This window comes from Geotrypetes seraphini, chromosome 1, assembly GCF_902459505.1.
Source record: "Geotrypetes seraphini chromosome 1, aGeoSer1.1, whole genome shotgun sequence".
Classification (NCBI taxonomy): domain Eukaryota; kingdom Metazoa; phylum Chordata; class Amphibia; order Gymnophiona; family Dermophiidae; genus Geotrypetes; species Geotrypetes seraphini.
Window position 1 is genome coordinate 252,681,444 of NC_047084.1, and position 21,709 is coordinate 252,703,152.

Here is a 21,709-nt window from a genome sequence, read left to right on the forward strand (position 1 = left end):
ATGAAGTTTTTTGATTTGTGTGTCTCGATGTTGACCTAGGGGGAGGTAGAGCTGTATGTCGTCTGCATAAGAGTGAATTTTGATTTGAAATTTTTTTGCGATGTCAAGTACTGGTTTGACGTACAGGTTGAAGAGGAGTGGGGATAGGAATGCACCCTGGGGTGGGGTACTCCGTAGCAGAGAGGTTTTGGTTCTGATAAGGAGGGTCCTAGTAGTACTTTCTGAAATCTTTCTTTTAAGAAGGAGGAGAACCATGCCGGTGCGACATCACAGATTCCAATGGAGTGTAGTCTGGATAGGAGAAGTGAGTGATAAATAGTATCGAAGGCAGCATTCGGGTCTGATAGAACCAGCAATGCGTCTTTACCCTCATCGAGGATTTTCCAGCTGTCATCTACAATGTCTAGAAGCACCGTTTCTGTGCTGTGGTATTTCCTGAATCCTGACTGAAAATTGGAGAGGGTGGTGTTATGCGAGTACTATCTTTTCTAGTACTTTTGACACAAATGGGAGGTTTGAGACTGGTCTATAGCTCATTGGATTGTCCGGATCCATAGTAGGTTTTTTCAGGAGTGGTCTTACTACAGCAGCTTTCCAGCTCTGAGGTATTATGCCTCATTGTAGGGACTCATTAACTAAGGTAAAATGGAATTCGGGAATGATTCATTGGTGCTAGCTAGCAATGTGGTGGATGGGCACAGGTCTAAGATTGAGGTTGTGGGGTGTAGGGAGACTATTGTGCTTTTAAGGTTATCAATGGATACTGGTTTGAAGCCATTTAGAGTTTCTGACTTGCATGGGTTGCATAGTTTTTGGGATGTTTGGCAGGGCTTTGGCTTCTAAGGCTAGGGTTTCTCGTATCTTGGATATCTTGTCGTGGAAGAAGTTTGAGAGGGATTCACTGTCTAAGCTTGTTTTTTGGTTTGTGGTGTGATCCTTGGGAGGAGGAAAACAAGTTTTTGGACAGTGAGAAGATGGCCTTTGATCTGCTTGGATCTTGGATATTAGGTTTGTGAAGTGTGCCTTTTTTGTTTAGAGTGTCGCTAGTTTGTATTCTTTCAAGAGGGTTTTTCAAGAGGTAGCTTTATTTTCAGCGCTGTAGTTTTTTTTCAGCTTTCCTGACTTTGTTTTCATTGAACCATGTTTTCTGTGAACCAGAGTGATGAGAAAGATCTTGTGTTAGCTTTGACTTTTTTGGCTTTAGCTAATTTTTCGTAGAGTGACTTTATGCCAGAGTGCCACACCTGTGCCTTTTTCTCTAGCGAATTGGTCATGGGGTCTGTGTTTAGATCAAGTGAGGAGGTGCCAATGGATAAAGTGTGAAGGTTGACCGACTTTGGGTCGAATGTAGTTGTTTTGTGTGATGCAGTGTTTTCTGCAGGCCCTTGGTCTTAGTGTGTAAGTTGAATGAGATTATGTGGTGGTCACTCCAGGGGACCTGAAAGTTAGTCAGCTGGGTTGGCTTGTTGCCGAGTAGCAAGCCTTGTAAGATGAAGATCAGGTCTAGAGTGTTCCCGGAGGAATGAGTGGGGGAGTGGACTTGTTGGATGAAACCGAGGTCAGACACTGTCTTTGTGAATTCCCTTGGTGCACTGGTGATTTCTGGGTATTCTGAAAGTTAAAGTCTCCTAGGATGACAATTTGTTTGTAGTTGACTGAAAGGTTGCTTATCATAGTTAGTAGTTGGTTGAGCACCGACATTGGGGAGGAGGAGGCTCTGTAGATTAATATGAATATGGTTTTACTGTCGTGGCCTATTAAGAGAATGCAGCCATCCAGGCCTTCTAGTGATATAGAGTTTATATGTCATGGTTTCAACTTGGATTTTGTGATGGCTGCCACCCCTCCCCCTTTTTTATTGGGGTGGGAACATGCCAGTGCTTCTAGGGTGACCCTGTCATTCTTCAGCCATGTTTCAGTCACTAATAGGAGGTCCCATCTGTTGTCTGTTATAGCATCTAATAGGTTGAGGTCTTTGCCATTTACAGATCTGGCATTTATTAAGGCTGCTGCGATGGCGTTTGCTTTTGGTGGTTCTGTATTTGTCAGAATTTTTATGAGGTTGGAAGTTTTTGCAGGTATTTGCTTTGTGTGATAGCAGTTTGTCAGTTCTCCATAGCGGTCCTGGCCAGTGTTAACAGGGATGTGGAAAGCCGTTATGGAGAGTATAAGAGTGATACCAGTGATAGGGCTCAGTGTGTTTGGTTGTCAGGGTTTTTTGTGGAAGGTATCAGTCTGAGCCTACTTGGTCTGCACAAAGGGCCCTTCTTCGGGGCCTGCCTGCAGGAAAGACCTGCTTGCTCAGCAGCCCTTTAAAGGGCTGTAGAGAAGCTAGGTTGGCTCTGGGGAAGAAGAGGGCAGGGCTTCCTGCTGAAGAAAAGGTTTTGAAAAAGATGGAAGTCTCAGTGCAGTGAGGGGGACGACTGGTCTCCCTTCCCCTCACTGTGCTGATGATTTAAGTTGAAATGGTGGAGCCCAGAGCCCTTTAAAAGGCTGTAGAGAAGCTAGGTTGGCTCTGGGGAGAACTGAAACATGTGATTGACATCCTTCTGCAAGCAGTTCATGAGCACAGGTTTATCATCTAAAGTAACAGAATCCTGTGTGTATTAATAGAAAGAAGATTATCCAGGTAAGAGCCTAATCTTTCATTAGATTTATCTAATTGGGTTGCTTTTTGTATCCAAAATTGACTTGAATCAATTTTGTTCAAAAATATGTTTATCAAAATAGACAATCTCTGTTTGATGATGGGGAAGATGAAATGTAAAATCCTACTAAATAATAGTCTGACCAGGTTTCTGGGGACCCAAATAGTATTGGAATATATCTTGACAATAACTTGTTTTGAAAGAGTAGCTACAAAATCAAATGAATGTCCTTTTTCATGGTTCTGTGTTATTAGTCTGATATTGTATAGATTCTGGGAAAAAAAAAAAGACAAAACATCTAGCTATATGGTCAGAATCATCCTCTAAATGTGAATTTAGACCTTCTAGTTGAAATAGGTGAGAAAAGATAGTTGAATAAAATAAAATAGAGTTTAAATTGAAACTCAATTGCCTAGAGACTTATAAATGAGAATAAATTTACTTTTATTTTTTAGATTGAATCAGGTTGGGCAGACTAGATGGACCATTCAGGTCTTTATCTGCCGTCATCTACTATGTTAATACCTTAAGAACCTTGTAATAATTCATCATAAAGTTGACAGACCAAGAGTTCTTGTCCTGGAATCATTAGTCTATCAGGTTAAATCCAAGAACCTTTTATAAACTAGGCCTATGCTTCCACCCTGTTTAGTGTGTCTTACTAGGGTTGCCATATTGCTTTAGTAAAAGGAGGTTGGACTATCCGGGTTTTACTTCCACTGATTTCAATGGAAATAAAACCCAGATGTTTGTCCTCCTTATTTCCTTTGCTTTCAATGGAAGTAAACTTGGATGTCTCAATCCATCCTCCTTTTTCTGGAGTCATGTGGTAACACAATGAATAATCCTATAGCTAAGTGGGCATGAGTTTAATGTTGAGAGACATGCATCCCAGTTTCAGGAAATATCTCAGATTTGTCATAGGAAAAATCTACTACTACTACTACTACTACTATTATCATTTTTGTAGTGCTGAAAAGCATATGCAGCGCTGTATCAAGTTTATCAAATTTATTTAAAATATTTGATATAATCGCAGTATCCAAATCCAATGCGATTTACAAAATTAAAAATAGAAAAATAAAAAATTTCCAACAAACAGGACATTAAAGACAATTATGACGTGAAAGCACAAATGAAGAGGAGGGGGAAAAATGGATTAAATACAATTCGAAAATAAATACCATTTGCCCTTAGGCATTCACAATATGCCTTGCAGCCATAGCAATTTTGTTCTGGTTAACATGATTTTTCTTTGGTAAAACTATGTTGCATTGGATCTTGTAACCCATTTGATTCCAGGATGTTCACTATCATTTCCTTCAGTAACACCTCTGTCACTTTCTAACCACGGAAATGAGGCTTACTGCTCTAGTTTTCCAGTGAATTTAGAAAAACACTTATTAGGCTTTATCTTTGGTAGTACTGTCTCTCTCTCTCTTTCTTTCTCTCTTTCTTTCTCTCTTTCTCTCTTTCTTTCTCTCTCTCTCTTTCTTTCTCTCTCTTTCTTTCTCTCTCTTTCTCTTTCTCTCCCTCCCTCCCTCCCTCCCTATAGCCTTTTTTCATCCTACTCCACAGCTTCTCAGCTATCTATCTAGAACAAGAACCCATCACCACTGCTTCCAATACCAATAACTACTATTTTTGAAACCTGCATGCTGAGCAGTACCCACAATTGGTAACTTGAAAAGAAGAGCAGTGGCTTAAAATACCTACTTGACTGGAGTTTAAATTGCTGTTTTAACAAACCAGGTGCACAATGTGCTTAAAACACATTAGCAGTGCAATGTTCTATCTGAAGCTTTCAATTTTCCTTTCAGTCAGTGTTATATTGTAGTATTTAATCTCATAAGACTTAATGGCATAAAGAAGAGCAATTGATAAACTGCTGAAGTCAATAAAGCAGCATAAAAATCAGAAAATATTGTGGCAGCAGAAATATTTTCAAGAAAGTAGTATGTGACTGATGTGCTCAACTTTAAGAATTGGGCAAGGATTTTGCAAAACTTTTTTTTTTGTAAAACTTTGTGCTTACATGGCCTTTTCAAAAGTTGCAAGAAATAATTAAGCAAAAGATATGCTAGTCCAGATTGTCCAAACAAACTGACTTTTAGGCTTTTTGCAAGGTTGGGTTTCTTTTTTGCCCAAAGCTTAGAAACAATGAAACATGATGGCAGATAAAGGCCAGATGGTCCATCCAGTCTGTCCATCAGACTTGCTTATATTTTTAACTTTAATATCTTGATTAAAACTTGTCTGCTCAAGAAAAACAAAAATTGAGAGAGGGACATTTATTTAGAGACAAATTCATACCACTAGTGAACAAGATTATCTTCACAGAGTGAGAAATAATAATCTTCACCAAAATGTTCTTTTCCTTTTTTTTTTTTTTTTTTTTAATATTCTTTATTCATTTTCAAAATTACATTTAAGTGTTAAATATATTCATTCAGATTAACATTAATTACATCACTTACAAGCAATCATTGGTATATTACATAAAAACATATCCCTTCCTTGGCCAGTAAAATGAATGTTGAACATCATGTTTTAAACAAGTATTCTTGAATTGTTCAGATGTGCACATATAACATTCTGCTTTCTTTATCTTGTAGGTGAGAAACCTTTTGAATGTAGCATTTGTGGAAAACACTTCTCCCAGGTGGGGATTTTTTTTCCCTAGCCATTAAGATGCTTGCTTAATCTTTATACTTGATTTGAAAGTAAATTAAGGGTTTGTTTGTTTGTTTTTTGTGCAGTTGCTCTCACGTGAAGCATATGATATTGCAATAACACTGTCTTATGATATCTCATCTGAAACCTCCAGTATAACAGTGATACTGTATTTATAGTATGGCTGTGTTATTCCCAACTTTTTCTTTTGGTGAGAGCTGGTCCCATTTATTTGGTCAAGAAAGTGTACTGATTTCTGAAGCAATTCCTTATTTACTAAACTTATCCTTAGCAGTGTTTCCCAATTAACCATTAGGACATGGGCACTGCCATTTTTCAAGATGGTGGTGGAAGAACAGGTATGCTATTGGAGGCCTCCACAGAACCAAATAAAGTAATATAGATTTATATGAGATGCCATAGCACTGAAGATTCTCTGGTTAGGGTGTTCTTATGCCAGTTGCCTTTCAGTGTGGATTGACTCACTACTCACAGGAAAAGAAAAATAAAAATATTTCTGCACTGAGCAATAAACAGAGGCACGTTACTGTGGTTGTATGTTTTTATTTTTCTATTAGAACTCCCATTTTTTTAATGTGGTAAGAGTTTTAGAAACATGATGGCAGATAAAGGCCAAATAGCCCATTCAGTCTTCCGATCCACAGTAATCATTATCTCTTCTTTTCTCTAAGAGATCCCATATGCTTATCCTAGGCTTTCTTGAAATCCAGACAGTCTCTGTCTCCACCACCTCAACTGGGATACTGATCCACGCATTTACCACCCTTTCTGTAAAAAAAGTATTTCTTAGACTCAGGAGTAATCTATAGCCTTTTAACTTCATTGCAGAGTTTCCCTTGAAATGAAAGAGATTTGACTCATGCACATTACATAGGTATTTAAACGTCTCTATAATATTTCCCCTCTAAGTGTCTCCCCATATACCTTATGACGAAGACCATGCACCATTTTAGTCAACTTTCTGGACCAACTCCATCCTTTTTATATCTTTTGGAAGGTGCAGGCTCCAGAATTGTACACAATATTCTAAATGAGATCTCACCAGAGTCTTATACAGGGGCATCAGTACCTCCTTTTTCCTACTGGTCATACCTCACCCTAGCATCCTTCTAGCTTTCGCCATCACCTTTTCAACCAGTTTGGCCACATTAAGATCATCACATACAATCACACCCAATTCCCGTTCTTTCGTGCACATAAGTTCTTCACCCCCTAAACTGTACCATTCCTTAGAGTTTTTGCAGCCCAAATGCATGATCTTGCATTTCTTAGCATTAAATTTTAGCTACCAAATTTCAGACCATTCTTCAAGCTTCGCCAGGTCGTCCTTCATGTTATTCACACCATCCTGAGTGTCTACTCTATTGCAGATTTTGGTATCATCAGCAAAGAGGCAAATCTTATCTGACAGCCCTTCAGCAATATCGTTTATAAAAATGTTAAAAAGAACAGGCCTAAGAACAGAACCTTGAGGTACACCACTGGTAACATCCTTTTCCTCAGAGCGATCTCCATTGATCACTACCCTCTGTCGCCTTCCACTTAACCAGTTTACCTCTAGTAAATCCATGTTGCTTCTGGTTCTATGATCCACAGGATTCCAGAAATTTCACCATGCTCTGTTTTAAAAGTGTTTCCATTAATTTGCTTACCACAGAAGTCAGACTTAATGGCCTATAATTCCCTACTTCTTCCTTACTTCCACTTTTGTAGAGAGGGACCACGTCTACCTTTCTCTAGTCCTCCGGTACCACTCCGGATTCTAGAGACTCATTGAAAAGGTCAGTCAGCAGAGCCACCAGAACTTCCATAAGTTCTTTCAGCACCCTCAGATGTACATCATCTGGCTCCATTGCTTTGTCTACTTTTATTTTAGCTAGCTCCTCACAAACACAACACTGAAAATCAATCAAGGTCTACCACTCCTCTATCCCTATTCATTTTATCTTCTGCGATTCCGCTCCCGGTGCTTCAGCCGTCAACACGGAACAGAAATATTTGTTAAGCAATTCGGCCTTTTCTTTATCAGCTTCTACATATTTCTCCCCTACATCTTTCGAGTGTCACAATGCCACTTTTGAACTTCTTCCTATCACTAATATATCTAAAAATGTCTTGTCTCCCCATTTTACCGTGTCAGCTATTTTTTTTTTCCATTTGCATCTTTGCTTTCTCCTGACTACACAACCCACTTCTCTTAACTTTCCTCTTTCTGTTATCTTTTGTAGTTTTTGAAAGATAACCTCTTATTCCTTACCTTCTCAGCTACTACTTTTGAGAACCAAAGCAGCCTTCTTTTTCTCTTACTTTTACTTACTTGTCTCACAAAAGGTTTGTCGCTCTTACAATTACTTCTTTCAGTTTTACCCACTGCATTTCCACTTCTTCCAGATGTTCCCATCCAGACAATTCCTTGACATAATTCCCCATCTGAACAAAGTTAGTTTTTTTTAAGTCTAGAACCTTTGCTTTTGAATGAGCCTTCTCTATACCCATCTTAGTATTAAACTGTACTATGCAGTGATCACTGGATACCAGATGATCACCCACTGTAATATCAGAAACACTTTCCCCATTTGTAAGCATTAAGTCAAGTATGACCCCATCCTGCATGGGTTCCATTACCAACTGCTGGAACAGTTCTCCTTATAGAGAATCCAGGATCTCCCTATATCTAGAAGACCCCACAATAAGGATACCCCAATCAACATCCAGCATATTAAAATCACCTATTAATAAACTTCTCCTCACTATAGAAACAAAAAATATAGATTGTTTCAAGTATACTTAACATAATAGATGAACTGGATCACCTTTATCCTTATGTTTATTCATACTTTCAAAGAAATTAAGCAAATTGATGAGGCAAGACTTCCCTTAGCCGAACCCATGGCCCATTAAAAATGTCTTTGTGTTCTGTAATTCTGTTCTTTATAATAGTTTCCACTATTGTGCCTTGTAGTGAAGTCAAGCTTGTAGGTCTAATTTCTCTAATCACCTATTTATTTTAAAAATTTCTATACCATTTAAAACTAAACGGTTTATAGAATTACATACATAATTTAAAAGCAAAATCATCATAACATAGACGCGCAAATAATCCTCAAATCATATCTACAAACTAAAACCATCCTCAAATCTTCAACTTCTATGGATGATTTTAACAGGCTACACATCAGCAATTTAATATTTGAGTTCTTTCAGTATTCTGAGGTGTATACCATCCTGTTCAGGTGATTTATCACTTTAACTTGTCAATTTGGCTTTATACATCTTCCAGGTTCAGAAAGATTTCTTTCTGTTCCTATACTTTGTCACCCTTGTAAACAATTTCTGGCTGATCAAAGCCCCTGGGTGAGTATAAGCCCTCAGGTAAGTAAATCACTGAATACCTCTACATGGATGGGAAAAGGGGGCAATGTCTGGAAAGCAGTATATACTAATGTTCGAAGTGTGGGAAACAAGATTCTGGATCTAGAAACTGTGATGGAAGAAGATGAGTTGGATATAATGGCGATCACAGGTAGGAAGAAAAGGAGGGGGAGTAGCGTTATATGTTAAAGATCATATTAAAGCCACACAATTGCAGGATCTACAGGGCAAGGAAGAGGCACTGTGGATCAATTTGGAAAGAAGAAATGGAAAATATATTTACATTGGTGTGATATACAGGCCTCCTTCACAGACTGAAGAAGTGGACAGAGATTTAATAGTAGACATTCAGAATATATCTAAAAAAGGGGAAGTTTTACCATAAGGTGTTACTGAAAAGCTTGCTAAATTAAAGGTAGACAAAGCAATGGAGCCGGATGGTGTACATCTGAGGGTGCTGAAGGAACTTAGGGAAGTTCTGGTGGCTCCACTGGCTGATCTTTTCAATGCTTCTCTAGAGTCGGGAGTGGTACTAGTGGACTGGAAAAGGGCAGATGTGGTCCCTTTACACAAAGGTGAAAGTAAGGAATAAGTAGAGAATTACAGGCCTGACTTCTGTGGTAAGCAAATTAATGGAAACACTTTTAAAACAGAGAATGGTGGAGTTTCTGGAATTTGGTGAGTTACAGGACCAGAGGCAACATGGATTCACTAGAGTTAGTAATTGTCAACCAAATTTGATCAATTTCTTTGACTGGGTGACCAGAGAATTGGATAGAGGGAGTGCACTATCCTTTGACAATGTTCCACACACATGTCTAATAAATAAACTGAGTACCCTCGGAATAGGTCCCAAAGAGATGGGCTGGCTCAAGAATTGGTTGAGTGGAAGATTACAGATGGTAATGGTTAATGGAGATAGCTCTGAGAAAAGGGACGCTACCAGTGGTGTGCCTCAAGGTTCTGTTCTTGGGCCTGTTCTATTTGATGTTTTTATAAGTGATATTACTGAAGGGCTGCCTCTTTGTGGATAATACCAAAATCTACAAAAGAGTAGACACGCCAGATGGGATTCATGAATAACATGAAGAAAGACCTAGTGAAGCTTGAAGAATGGTCTGAAATTTGGCAACTAAAATTTAATGCTAAGAAATGCAAGGTCATGTATTTGGACTGCAAAAACCCAAAGGAACAGTAGTTTAGGGGGTGAAGAACTTGTGTACGACAGAAGAGCGGAGCTTGAGTGTGATTGTATGTGATGAACTTAAGGTGGCCAAAAGTGTTAAAATGTGACTGTGAAAGCTAGAAGGATGCTAGGGTGCATAGGGTGAGGTATGGCCAGTAGAAAAAAGGAGGTATTAATGCCCCTGTATAAGACTCTGATGAGACCTCCTTTGGAATATTGTAAACAGTTCTGGAGACCACACCTTCAAAAAGATTTTAAAAGGATGCAGTCGGTCCAGAGGAAGGCTACTAAAATGGTTTGTGGTCTTTGTCATAAGGCGTATGGGGACAGACTTAAAGATCTCAATATGTATACTTTGGAGGAAAGGCAGGAGAGGGGAGATATGATAGAGATGTTTAAATACCTACGTGGCGTATATGTGCATGAGTAAGTCTCTCATTTGAAAGGAAGCTCTGGAATGAGGAGGCATAGGATGAAGTTAAGAGGCGATAGGCTCAGGAGTAATCTAAGGAAATACATTTTTACAGAAAGGATGGTAGATGTATGGAATAGTCTCCCGGAGGAAGTAATGGAGATGGAGACTGTGTCTGAATTCAAGAAAGTGTAGGATCAGTACGTGGGATCTCTTAGAGAGAGGAAGAACCTTTTTCCACCAAACACGGAATACCACAGGGTTCCATTTTGTCACCATTGCTCTTTAATATCTTTTTGTCACCCCTTCTGACGGTGGGTCAATCTATTGGCTTTACCACGTTTGCTTACGCCGACGATGTGCAATTAATCCATCCCATTGATCTCAACAAGACAGAAGAGGTAACATCCATTAACCATAAATTAGGAAAAATTAAATCATGGTTAGACTCAAATAAACTGTCTCTTAATATCAACAAATCGAAACTTATGATTTTTCCTTTTAAAGAAGGAACAACGCTTCAGGCCCCCCTGAAGCTTGAATCACTCCCCATCAAAATTGTCCCTACTCTAAAACTATTAGGAGTTACTTTTGACAGTAAATTTTCTTATCATTTTCACATTAGCACGGTCGTTCAGAAATGCTTCTATTGACTCAGGATGATACGTTCCCTTGCAAAATTACTTGAACCAGCTTCCTTGAACACATTGATCCATTCCCTAGTAATTTCTTGTATAGACTACTGTAATGCCCTGTATAAGGGCATTACAACAAAGGACATTAGACGGCTTCAGATTGTACAAAACATAGCTATTAAGATCATAGAAATACGATCACGTTTCACCTCTTCTGATTAGTGCACATTGGTTACCAGTCGAACATAGAATCAGTTATAAAATCTTACTTTTAACATTTACAACAAAATTAAACAATCAACCAGAGTTCATTAATAGACTTTTAATTCCTTATAATACTTTAAGAACATAAGAAATGCCTTCTCCGGATCAGACCTAGGTCCATCTAGTCCGACGATCCGCACATGCGGAGGCCCATTTAGGTACTCCTTTATGGAGACCCGGTTTTCCCGTAACCCTCAATATGATTAGCAAGAAGGTATGCATCCAACTTGCGTTTGAAACCCAGAACAGTAGTCTCCATCACAACCTCTTCCGGGAGAGCATTCCAAGTACCCACCACTCGTTGTACGAAACAGAACTTTCCGATGTTAGTCCTGAGCCTGCTGCTGCTCAGTTTCAGGCTATGACCTCTTGTCTGTGTCACATCTGAAAATGTTAGTAATGAGGGTTCCTGATCTATTTTGTCAAATCCTTTTAATATTTTAAAAGTCTCTATCATATCTCCTCGCAGTCTTCTCTTCTCGAGGGTGAACAGTCCCAGTTTTTTGAGGCGTTCTCTGTATCTCAAATTCTCCATACCTTTGACTAGTTTCGTGGCTCGCCTCTGCACCCTCTCCAGCAGAGTTATATCCTTCTTAAGGTATGGAGATCAGTGTTGGACACAGTATTCTAAGTGTGGTCTAACCATAGCTCTATAAAGTGGCATTATAACTTCTTCCAATCTACTCGTGATCCCCTTCTTAATCATACCCAACATCCTGTTTGCTTTTTTTGCCGCCACCACACATTGGGCCGAAGGTTTCAGGGTTCTATCAATCATTACCCCCAGATCCTTTTCTTTTTCGCATTTGGTTAAAGTCACCCCCCACATCCTATATTCATGTTCTTTGTTTTTCTTTCCCAAATGCATCACCTTGCATTTGTCTAAGTTAAAATTCATCTGCCACTTTTTCGCCCACGTCTCCAGCTGGTTGAGATCCTTCTGTAGATTCTCGCAGTCTCTTAGAGTGCCAACCGCCCGACATAATTTTGTATCATCTGCAAACTTGATTATATTGCATGTTTCCTCTTCCAGGTCATTTATGAAAATATTGAACAAGATAGGCCCAAGAACCGAGCCCTGAGGCACGCCGCTAGTTACTTTCTCCCAGTCCGAAAATTTCCCATTTATGCACACCCTCTGTATTCTGTTTTCCAACCATTTGCTGATCCATCTGTGCACTTCTCCTCCTATTCCATGATTTTGTAATTTAGTCATGAGCCTTGCATGCGGGACCTTGTCAAATGCCTTCTGGAAATCCAAGTAAATTATGTCCACTGGATCCCCCCTATCCATTGGTTTGCTCACCTTGTCAAAGAATTGTAGTAAATTTGTCAAACATGACTTCCCTTTCCTGAAGCCGTGTTGACTATCTCTTATCAGGTTGTGATCCTCCAAGTGTTGTACGATGGTATCTTTAATTAGTGCTTCAATTATCTTTCCAGGAACTGAGGTGAGACTCACGGGTCTGTAATTTCCTGGTTCCCTTCTTGTTCCTTTTTTGAAAATTGGGATGACATTTGCTATCTTCCAGTCATCCGGTATTTGCCCAGTTTTTATTGACATGTTAGCCAAGGATTGTAAAAGTTCCCCAATTTCTACCTTAAGTTCCTTTAAAACTCTCGGGTGAATTCCATCCAATCCAGGGGATTTATCACTTTTTAATTTGTCAATCTGGACGTATACCATGTCCAGCTCCACATTTACTGTTGTTAGGCTTTCCTCAATGTCTCCGGTGAATATAATCCCTGTGTCTGGCATTGTTGTTGTGTCCTCGTTCGTGAAGACAGAAGCAAAGAATGAATTTAGCCTATCGGCTACCTGTTTGTCTTCTTTAATTGTCCCTTTTCTTCCTTGGTTGTTGAGAGGGCCCACTGCCTCCCTTGCTTTAAAATCTCTTCGTTCAATGTCTCGGAATCTTCTCGTCATACCTTCTTTAAAATTAATCAATACATTGCGCTCCAATAATTTTGCCGTCACTGCCCCTACTCTCTGGAAATGAAACCATCCCATGTTCTTCTTTAGTGTCTATTTCAACTTTGGTCCTTCTACTCCAGTATTCTTCAATGCAAGGCTTGAGAGTCATGAATATGCCTATTCATGCTCTTATTCTACCTTCTCTCCTTAAAGAATGGCATAGAGATGGTTTCCCGCGGTTAATCGTGGGAACGATGATTAATTTTATCACCGTGTCATTCTCTATGTGGAACGTCACTGTCTGAAATCCTGCGCTCGCGCTGACTTCGTACACTTCAAATTCATGCTGACCTCCTTCCAAGCTGCCCTCTTGCTTGCAAACAAAGACTATTACACCCATTTAACTGAGTCCCTCGGATCGACCCTCGCTGATTCTTCGCCACACTCAACTCTATTAAAGGTGTCCTTGCTTCTGACTCCTACTTCACTTTCTCCTTAGACCATGGCTGAGTTCTTGAATGACAAGGTCCACAAAATTACCTTCGAATTCTCTACCAGTCCGTCTCAGTCTCTCCCTCTAGCCTGCCCTGCTGATCCACCTTCATCCCCTGCCACCTTTTCCTCCTTCCCGGAAATCACTGAAGAGGAAATTGCACATCTTCTTTCCTCCTCCAAATTCACTACCTGTTCTCCGATCCCATTCCCATCTGCTGATCAGTATCTCCCCTACTGTCATCCCCCCATCACTCTCCACTGTGACTGTACCCAAATCCTTCAAATATGCTGTAGTTAGACAGCTTCTGAAAAAGCTGTCGCTGGACCCTACCTGCCCCTCCAATTATCACCCTATCTTTTTTCTCCTCTTCTTATCTAAACTACTAGAACAAGCTGTGTTGTCTTGATTTCCTTTCGGTTCGAGCTATCCTAGATCCCCTTCACTCCACAGAAACTGCCCTTGCTAAAGTCTCCAGTAACCTGCTCCTGGCCAAATCCAAAGGATTTTACTTCCATTTTCATCCTCCTTGATTTATCTGCGATATTTGACACCGTAGATCACCGCCTATTCATTGAAAAGCTGTTCTTTCTTGGGTTTCAGGGCTCTATTATTTCATGGCTTTCTTCCCGCCTTTCCTGTCGCACCTTAAGCATAATGTCTGGAGGATCCTCTTCCGCTGCCTTCCCACTATTGGTCAGCGTACCTCAGGGATCTGCCCTAGGACCTCTTCTTTTCTCCATCTATACTTCTTCTCTCGCTTAATTCCATCCCACAGTTCCCAGTACTACCTCTATGTTGATGACTCGTAAATCTACCTCTCCATGCCTGAAATTTCTACTGGAATCCAGACCTGAGCCTCGGCCTGTCTCTCTGACATTGCTACCAGGATGTCTCACTGCCATCTAAAATTAAACATGGCCAGAACTGAACTCCTTATCTTTTCTCCTAAACCCCCCTCTCCCCTTCCCCTATTCTCTAAAGTGGTAGATAATGCACTCATCCTCACTGTCGCGTGGGCTCGTAACCTTGGGGTTATTTTTAACTCGTCGCTCTCCTTCTCCTCTAATATCCAACAGACTGCCAAAAATTCTTGTTTCTTTCTCTATAATATTGCTAAAATCTGTCCTTTCCTTTTTGATCACACTGCCAAAACCCTCATCCCAGCCCTTGTCACCTCTCATCTGAATTTCTGCAATGTGCTTCTCACCAATCTACCATGCCATATCTCTCCACTTCAAATCCGTTCAGACTGCTTCTGCGCACCTCATTCCTTCAAGGTCATTATACCCACATTACTCGTCTCCTCGGGTCGCTTCACTGGCTCCTGATCTGTCTCCACTTACTGACATTCAAGTGTACTCGCTCTGCAGCTCCTCAGTATCTCTCTTCTCTTGTTACCCCCTATACTCTGCTCGTCAGACAAATCCCTCCTCTCTACCCTTCTTCTCTTCCTCCAACTCCCATCTCTGCCCCTTCTAACTTGCTGCACTGCATGTTTGGAACAACCTGCCTGGCTTACCACGTCAGGCTCCATCTCTGGCAGTGTTCAAAGCCAGACTAAATACCTACTTATTTGAAGCCGCGTTTAAACACTGACCCAACCAACATATGTCTGTCATTCCCTTAATAATCCCCTACCAACTTTTAGCCCTCTTTGCATGTCTGTTATAATTAGATTGTAAGATCTTCTGAGCAGGAACCATCTCTTGCATGTACAGTGTACAGCACGGTGTGCGCCTGGTAGCACTATAGAAATAATAAATTGAAACATAGACATAGAAACATAGAAGATGATGGCAGAAAAGGGCTACAGCCCATCAAGTCTGCCCACTCTGCTTACCCACCCCCTGTCTATGCCCTAATGACCCAATTTTCTTATTTTGACCCTCGTAGGGATCCCACATGGGTACCCCATTTATTCTTAAAGTCTGGCACGCTGTCTGCCTCGATCACCTGCACTGGAAGCTTGTTCCAATGATCAACCACTCTCTCTGTGAAGAAATACTTTCTGGTGTTGCCATGAAATTTTCCGCCCCTGAGTTTGAGCGGGTGCCCTCTTGTGGCCGAGAGTCCCTTGAGAAAGAAAATATCATCTTCCACTTTGACACGTCCCGTGAGGTACTTAAATGTTTCGATCATGTCTCCCCTCTCCCTACGTTCCTCGAGAGTGTAGAGCTGCAATTTGTTCAGTCTCTCTTCATACGAGAGACCTTGAGCCCCGAGATTATCCTGGTGGCCGTCCGCTGAACCAATTCAATTCTGCGCACATCTTTACTGTAATGTGGCCTCCAGAATTTCACACAGTACTCCAGATGAGGTCTCACCATGGTCCTGTACAACGGCATTATGACTTCAGGCTTTCGGCTGACGAAACTTCTATTGATACAACCCAATATCCACCTTGCCTTAGATGAAGCCTTCTCCACTTGATTGGCAGTTTTCATGTCTGCGCTGATGATTACTCCTAAATCTCATTCTGCTGAAGTCCTAGTTAAAGTTTCTCCGTTCAAGAAGTACGTCCTGCATGGATTTCCGCTTCCAAGGTGCATGACCTTACATTTCTTAGCATTGAAGCCTAGCTGCCAGGTTGAGGACCAACTTTCCAATGTAAGCAGGTCCTGCGCCATATAATTCTGTAAACTGCATTCACTTACTATGTTACATAGTTTGGCGTCATCGGCGAATAGTGTTATTTTACCTTGAAGCCCTTGAGTCAGATCCCCTATGAATATGTTGAAAAGGAGTGGACTCAGGGCCGAGCCCTGCGGCACTCCACTGGTCACCTCTGATGTTTTAGAGAGGGTACCATTAACCACCACCCTCTGAAGTCTGCCACTCAGCCAATCATTGACCCATGCAGTTAGTGTCTCTCCTAACCCCATCGATTCCATCTTGCTTAGCAGCCTGCGGTGTGGGACACTGTCAAAAGCTTTACTGAAGTCCAGGTACACGACGTCCAAAGACTCTCCCAAGTCCAACTTTCTTGTTACCCAGTCAAAGAAGCTGATGAGATTGGATTGGCAGGACCTACCCTTGGTGAATCCATGCTGACTGGGATCCCGAAGATTCCCTTCATTCAAGATCGTGTCCAATTTGCTTTTAATTAGTGTTTCCATGAGTTTGCACACTATTGATGTGAGACTCACCGGTCTATAATTCACAGCCCTGTTGTTGTATTAGGTTCTTACCCGGTTAATCCTCTTTTTAGTAGAGAGGCATATGAGTCTTGAATCAGTGGGTTATTCACCTCAACTCATGAGTTTATGTAGAAGGCACCATCTACATTTTTTTACTGTGCCTCATCTATCTCTGCACTGTGCTGTGCTCCTCATTTCATACTAAAGCAGTTGACAACCTCTACAAAAGGAAAAAGAAAGAGGAGGGGCAAAGCTCTACAATTAATCCAACAAAGTCAAGTCTGCTGTGCCATTAATCAAATACAGTTAAAGAAAACTAGTGCCAGTAGAAATGTAAAAAACAAGATTGAAAAGGTAATAGTTATTGCGGATGGGTAGACTAGATGTGTCATTTGGCCTTTATCTTCTGTCATGTTTCTATGCCTCCTACCTGAGTTCAACTGGCACTAACAGTTCCGTGGTTCTCGCAGTCTTCTAATTGTGAAAACATTTTTTAAAAATCTACAACCCTCTCCTCTTGAAGAGGATATCTCTGGATACTATAGAGACCTTCCAAGTATTCATCACTCTTCAGACCTGTTTGACAAGAGGTCAAGCATCTAGAAAACACACACATGTCTGAGATAGTAATCAGGCTAAATAAAAATCTGATAAGGGTGGTCCTTCAAGACTCGTATGCTTTTCTACAAGGAAGAAGATAATCAAGGTAAGAACCTAATCTTCCATTTTAGTTCAAAAGGCATATTAATTTTGAACCTGTGGGATGTACCAGAGCAGTCCCCCGAGTCTACAGCGGGCTAAACGAGCCTGCTGCTAGTACCGAGGACCCAAAGCAGTTTCCAGTTGTGCTGCTACATATACACTATAAAATTTCATGAAAGTATGGAGGGTGGATCTCATAGCTGCACTACAAATCTCCTCGGGCAGAACTACCTGGGGCTTTGCCCATGAAGAATAGTGTGCTCTCAAAGAAATCGGTGGTTGCTTACCACACCCGAAATACTTTGAAGAAACAGCCATACAAATCCAACTTGAAATGAAAGCCTTAGAATCTAGCTTCCCCAGGTGGCTAGGAATCATTAATACAAAAAGATGATCTGTGAGATGAAAATAATTTATCACCTTGAGGTAATGATGAGCTACTCTTCTATCATACAGCAACGCCAAGACTTTATCCTTTTTCTTAAATCCAGTGATATAGAACGTGGGTAGCTGGTCTTCCTGATTTACATGGAAGGCTGAGACCACTTTTGGTAGAAAGGAAGATACAGTGTGTAGTGATACCCCTACCTCTATAACCTAGGAAAGGCTCTCTGAATGACAGCGTGCAGCTCCGAGACCCTTCTTGCTGAAGCAATAAGCTACCATAAAAACTGTCTTAATGGTAAGATCCAACAGTGATGCCAGTTGCAAAGGCTCATACAGGGCCTTGCTGAGAGAATGCAAAACAATAGTAAGATTCCAAGTTGGGACAGCCATCAAAAATCTTGCTACATTGAAATATGAAGCCAAATAAACTATTTCCGCTCCAGCCCTAAAGCAAGAGAGGTCTGCCATCTGTACTTGGAGGGAACCAACCACCAGGCCCTTCTCTAGCCTATCTTGAAGAAATGCTAAGACTACTGAGAGTGGAGCCTGGAAAGGCTCCACATTCTGCTTAGTTCACCAGTGTTGAAGAATCTTCAAGCGCTAGCATAGTCTGCAACAGTTGCTGGTTTCTTAGCTCTTAGGAGAGTAGCCATGACCAGCTCCAAGTAGCCCTTTCACTTTAAGGCCATGTGCTAGAGTGCCATGTTGTAAGCCAAAGCGTTCTGGATCCCCCAGGGCTACCGGATTCTGAGATAGAGTTGAATGAAGCAGCAGTTTGAGAAATTGGTCTCTTTGTAGACAGACCAGATCTGCATACCACAGCCATGGCAGCCGATTCTGGGCAACCAGGATGACCAACCCTAGGTGGGTTGCTATTCTTCAAATGACCTAGCCTATCATGGGCCACAGGGGAAACACGTACAACAGCCCTTTCTCTGCCTAAGGTTGTATAGAGTGTCCATGCCAGTGCTTCTGGGCTTGAATATTAAGCTGAAGAAGCTAAGAGACTTTTTTGTTGGCTACCAGCACCATCAGATCAAGCGTCAGATGTCCCCATCAACGAACAATCCTGTCAAAGGACTTCCAGGACTGCCAGCTGAGATGGTCTGCCTGCATATTGTCCACTCCCGCTACATGTGCTGCTGAAAGTTATTGAAAGTGGACCTCAGCCCATCAAAACAAAAACTGGGCCTCCATTCCCAATGGGGCACTCTTGGTGCCCCCTGTCTGTTGACATATGCCACAGCTGTGGTATTGTCCAAGAAGACCCTGTCCACCTTTTAGAGTGGTCTCCAATGTCTGCACTGCTAAACGCATGGTTTGCAGCTCTAATCTGTTGATGGACCATTTCCTTTGAGAGGGTGATCATTGGCCCTGAGTTGGATGACCCTTGCAATAACCTTCCCCAGCTGTAAAGACTGGCATCTCTCATCGGGACCACCCAAGAGGAGATGCAGTGAGGCAAATCTTTCAACAATCATTCTGGCTGGAGCCACCAACACAAACTTTAACGCACCTCTACCATCAGGCCAGCGGCATCTGGAGGAAATCTGTCTATGGAGACCAATGGAACAACAGTGTATCTTGAAGAAGGGCGTATGTGAGCTTTCACCCAAGGAACAACCTCTGTGGTTGCTACCATTGACCCCCCCCCCCCCAGCATCTGGAAATAGTGCCAAGTAATAGGAGATTCCATTGCCAGTATGTCCAAAAACTGGTATTGTAGCTTCAGTTTGCATGGTTCTGGAAGAAAAACACGACCTTTCACCATGTAGAAGTGGATCCCCAAGTATGCTAGGGACTGCACTGGTTCTAGGTGGCCCTTCTGAAAATTGATGATTCAACCCAGGTCCCACAGCAGTTGGACAACTTGCGTCACTGCTTTGTCACCGTTGACCTTGGAAGGGACACAGATCAACCAAATGTCCAAGTATAAATGCACCTGAATCCCTGCTTTGCGCAAGTGTGTTGTCGCAATGACTATCACCTTGGTAAAAGTGTAAGGCGCCGTTGCCAAACCAAATGGGAGCGCTGAGAATTGTAAATGTTTATCAGCACAGCACATGGAATCTTGGGAACTTCCTGTGAACTGAAAATATGGGAATATGCAAGTAAGCCTTCGTCAAATCCAACGAGGCTAGAAAAAACCCCAGCGCCACCGGAACAGTGACCGAACAGTCTCCATTTGTAATTGGGGCATTTTCAGTACTGCATTGACTGACTTTCAAATCCAGTGATTGGCCTCCACTTGTCTTGACTCTTGGCTGTGATAAAGTATATAGATTATCTACTCAGTTGGGTATCTGCTTGGTTGGGATGGGTGCAATGGCTAGAATGTCCAGGAGCTGTTTCACAATTGCTCAGACCCTAGTAGCTTTTTTTGGTCTGTCTGGCCGGAGAGTCCACAAACATCCAGCAGATGACGACAGAATTCCAACTTGGGTTTTCAGGGGTTCCAAAACTATATCTCTGTTCTATACTATAGCTCCAGATTTCCAGCAACTGTTTGTCCAACTAAAAGTGGACTCCACAGTGGCGCAAGTGATCAAGTACACCGCCCCTCCTAGTGAAGGTGGAGTGATGCTGAAAGATACACAGTAGACAATGATATGGGAACAAATTTTTCCCCATCCCTGCGGGAACTCATTTTCCCATCCCCACGAGTTCTTTTCCTGTCCCTACCCCATTCCTGCAAGCAGTGTCCTCATCTGCACAAGCCTCAAACACTTTAAAACCATAAGTGTTCAAGGCTTGTGCGGTTAAGGCAGAGCTTACAAGAATGGGGCAGGGACAGCAACAGTGACAAAACTTGTGTGAGTGGGGAAATTGAGTTCCTGTGGAGATGGGGACAAATTTGTCATCTCTAATGTACAGGACTATAGAGTGGATCCAATTCTGAAAAGATAGTTTGAAGCTTTGGCTTTGGGTATTAAAACTGCAGCAGCTGCCTCCTTCGTGGCGCACATCTGCCATACCAGACTACAGAAGAGTCTCTCAGAGCTTGGGGATTCCTATCCCCACATGTTTAACGAGGTAGATTATGTGGCCAATGCTCTTTATGGCATCATTAGACTACTAGGTAAGGTTTCAGCTTACTCCATTTCGGCCCGCCGAATGCTGTGGATCAAGGCCACTCTCAGCAGATTACCTTTCAAGCGGCAGATGCTGTTTGGGAAAGAGCTAAATGACCTCATGGCCAGTGTGGTGGATTGCCACCCCAAATCCCTCCCAGACAGTAGAACCATTGCCCAACAGAAGCAGTAAAAGCAATTTTCGTGCCTCAAGTTGAGTTTGCCAATTTTCCTCCAGCTACTCCTCTGAGACCCTTTCAGTGATCCAGTCAGAACTTTGACAGTTATCAGCACCGGCAATCCACGAGTTCCCCCGGTACTTTGGCCTCCAAGAAGCAGCAATGATGCCAGGAAGGCAGTCAATCCTCATAGAGGGCAGCTGTCGGCATTCAGGGACATGTGGGAACAGATCTCTTCTGACCACTTGATAGAAAGAGGGCATAGGATCAAATTTTTATTGGCCTTCCAGATCTATTCCTAGAGTTCTAGCCGGCCAGCTGGAGAAGCAGGTCAGAGTCTGAGTAACAGTGCAACGACTCTTAGACATTTGTGTCATAGAACCAGTTCTCAAAGAAGAATCGGGCTCAGGCAGATACTCTTTATAGTACCCAAGAAGGGTTCAGAAGATTGGAAGCCTATTCTGGATTGAAATCTGTAAACGAGACCCTGAAAGTCCCCCACTTTCAAATAGAAATACTAGCAGCAGTAGCTCTGGGAAATTCCTTGCCTCTCTGGATTTGATGGAGGTGTAGTTTCACATCCCCATCTTTCAACTCACAGGAGATATAAG

At 41.7% G+C, this 21,709-nt stretch overlaps 1 protein-coding gene across 4 annotated transcripts in view; it reads left to right on the forward strand.

Annotated features, from left to right (window-relative positions):
* ZBTB49 (zinc finger and BTB domain containing 49) overlaps positions 1-21,709 on the forward strand; it is a 123,800-nt gene that overhangs the window by 46,821 nt on the left and 55,270 nt on the right. For all 4 annotated transcript variants that reach the window (XM_033949290.1, XM_033949281.1, XM_033949272.1 and 1 more), the window contains one exon: positions 5,264-5,310. In XM_033949290.1, coding sequence (XP_033805181.1) covers positions 5,264-5,310 — 47 coding nt within the window. The remainder of the gene's footprint in view (positions 1-5,263; positions 5,311-21,709) is intronic.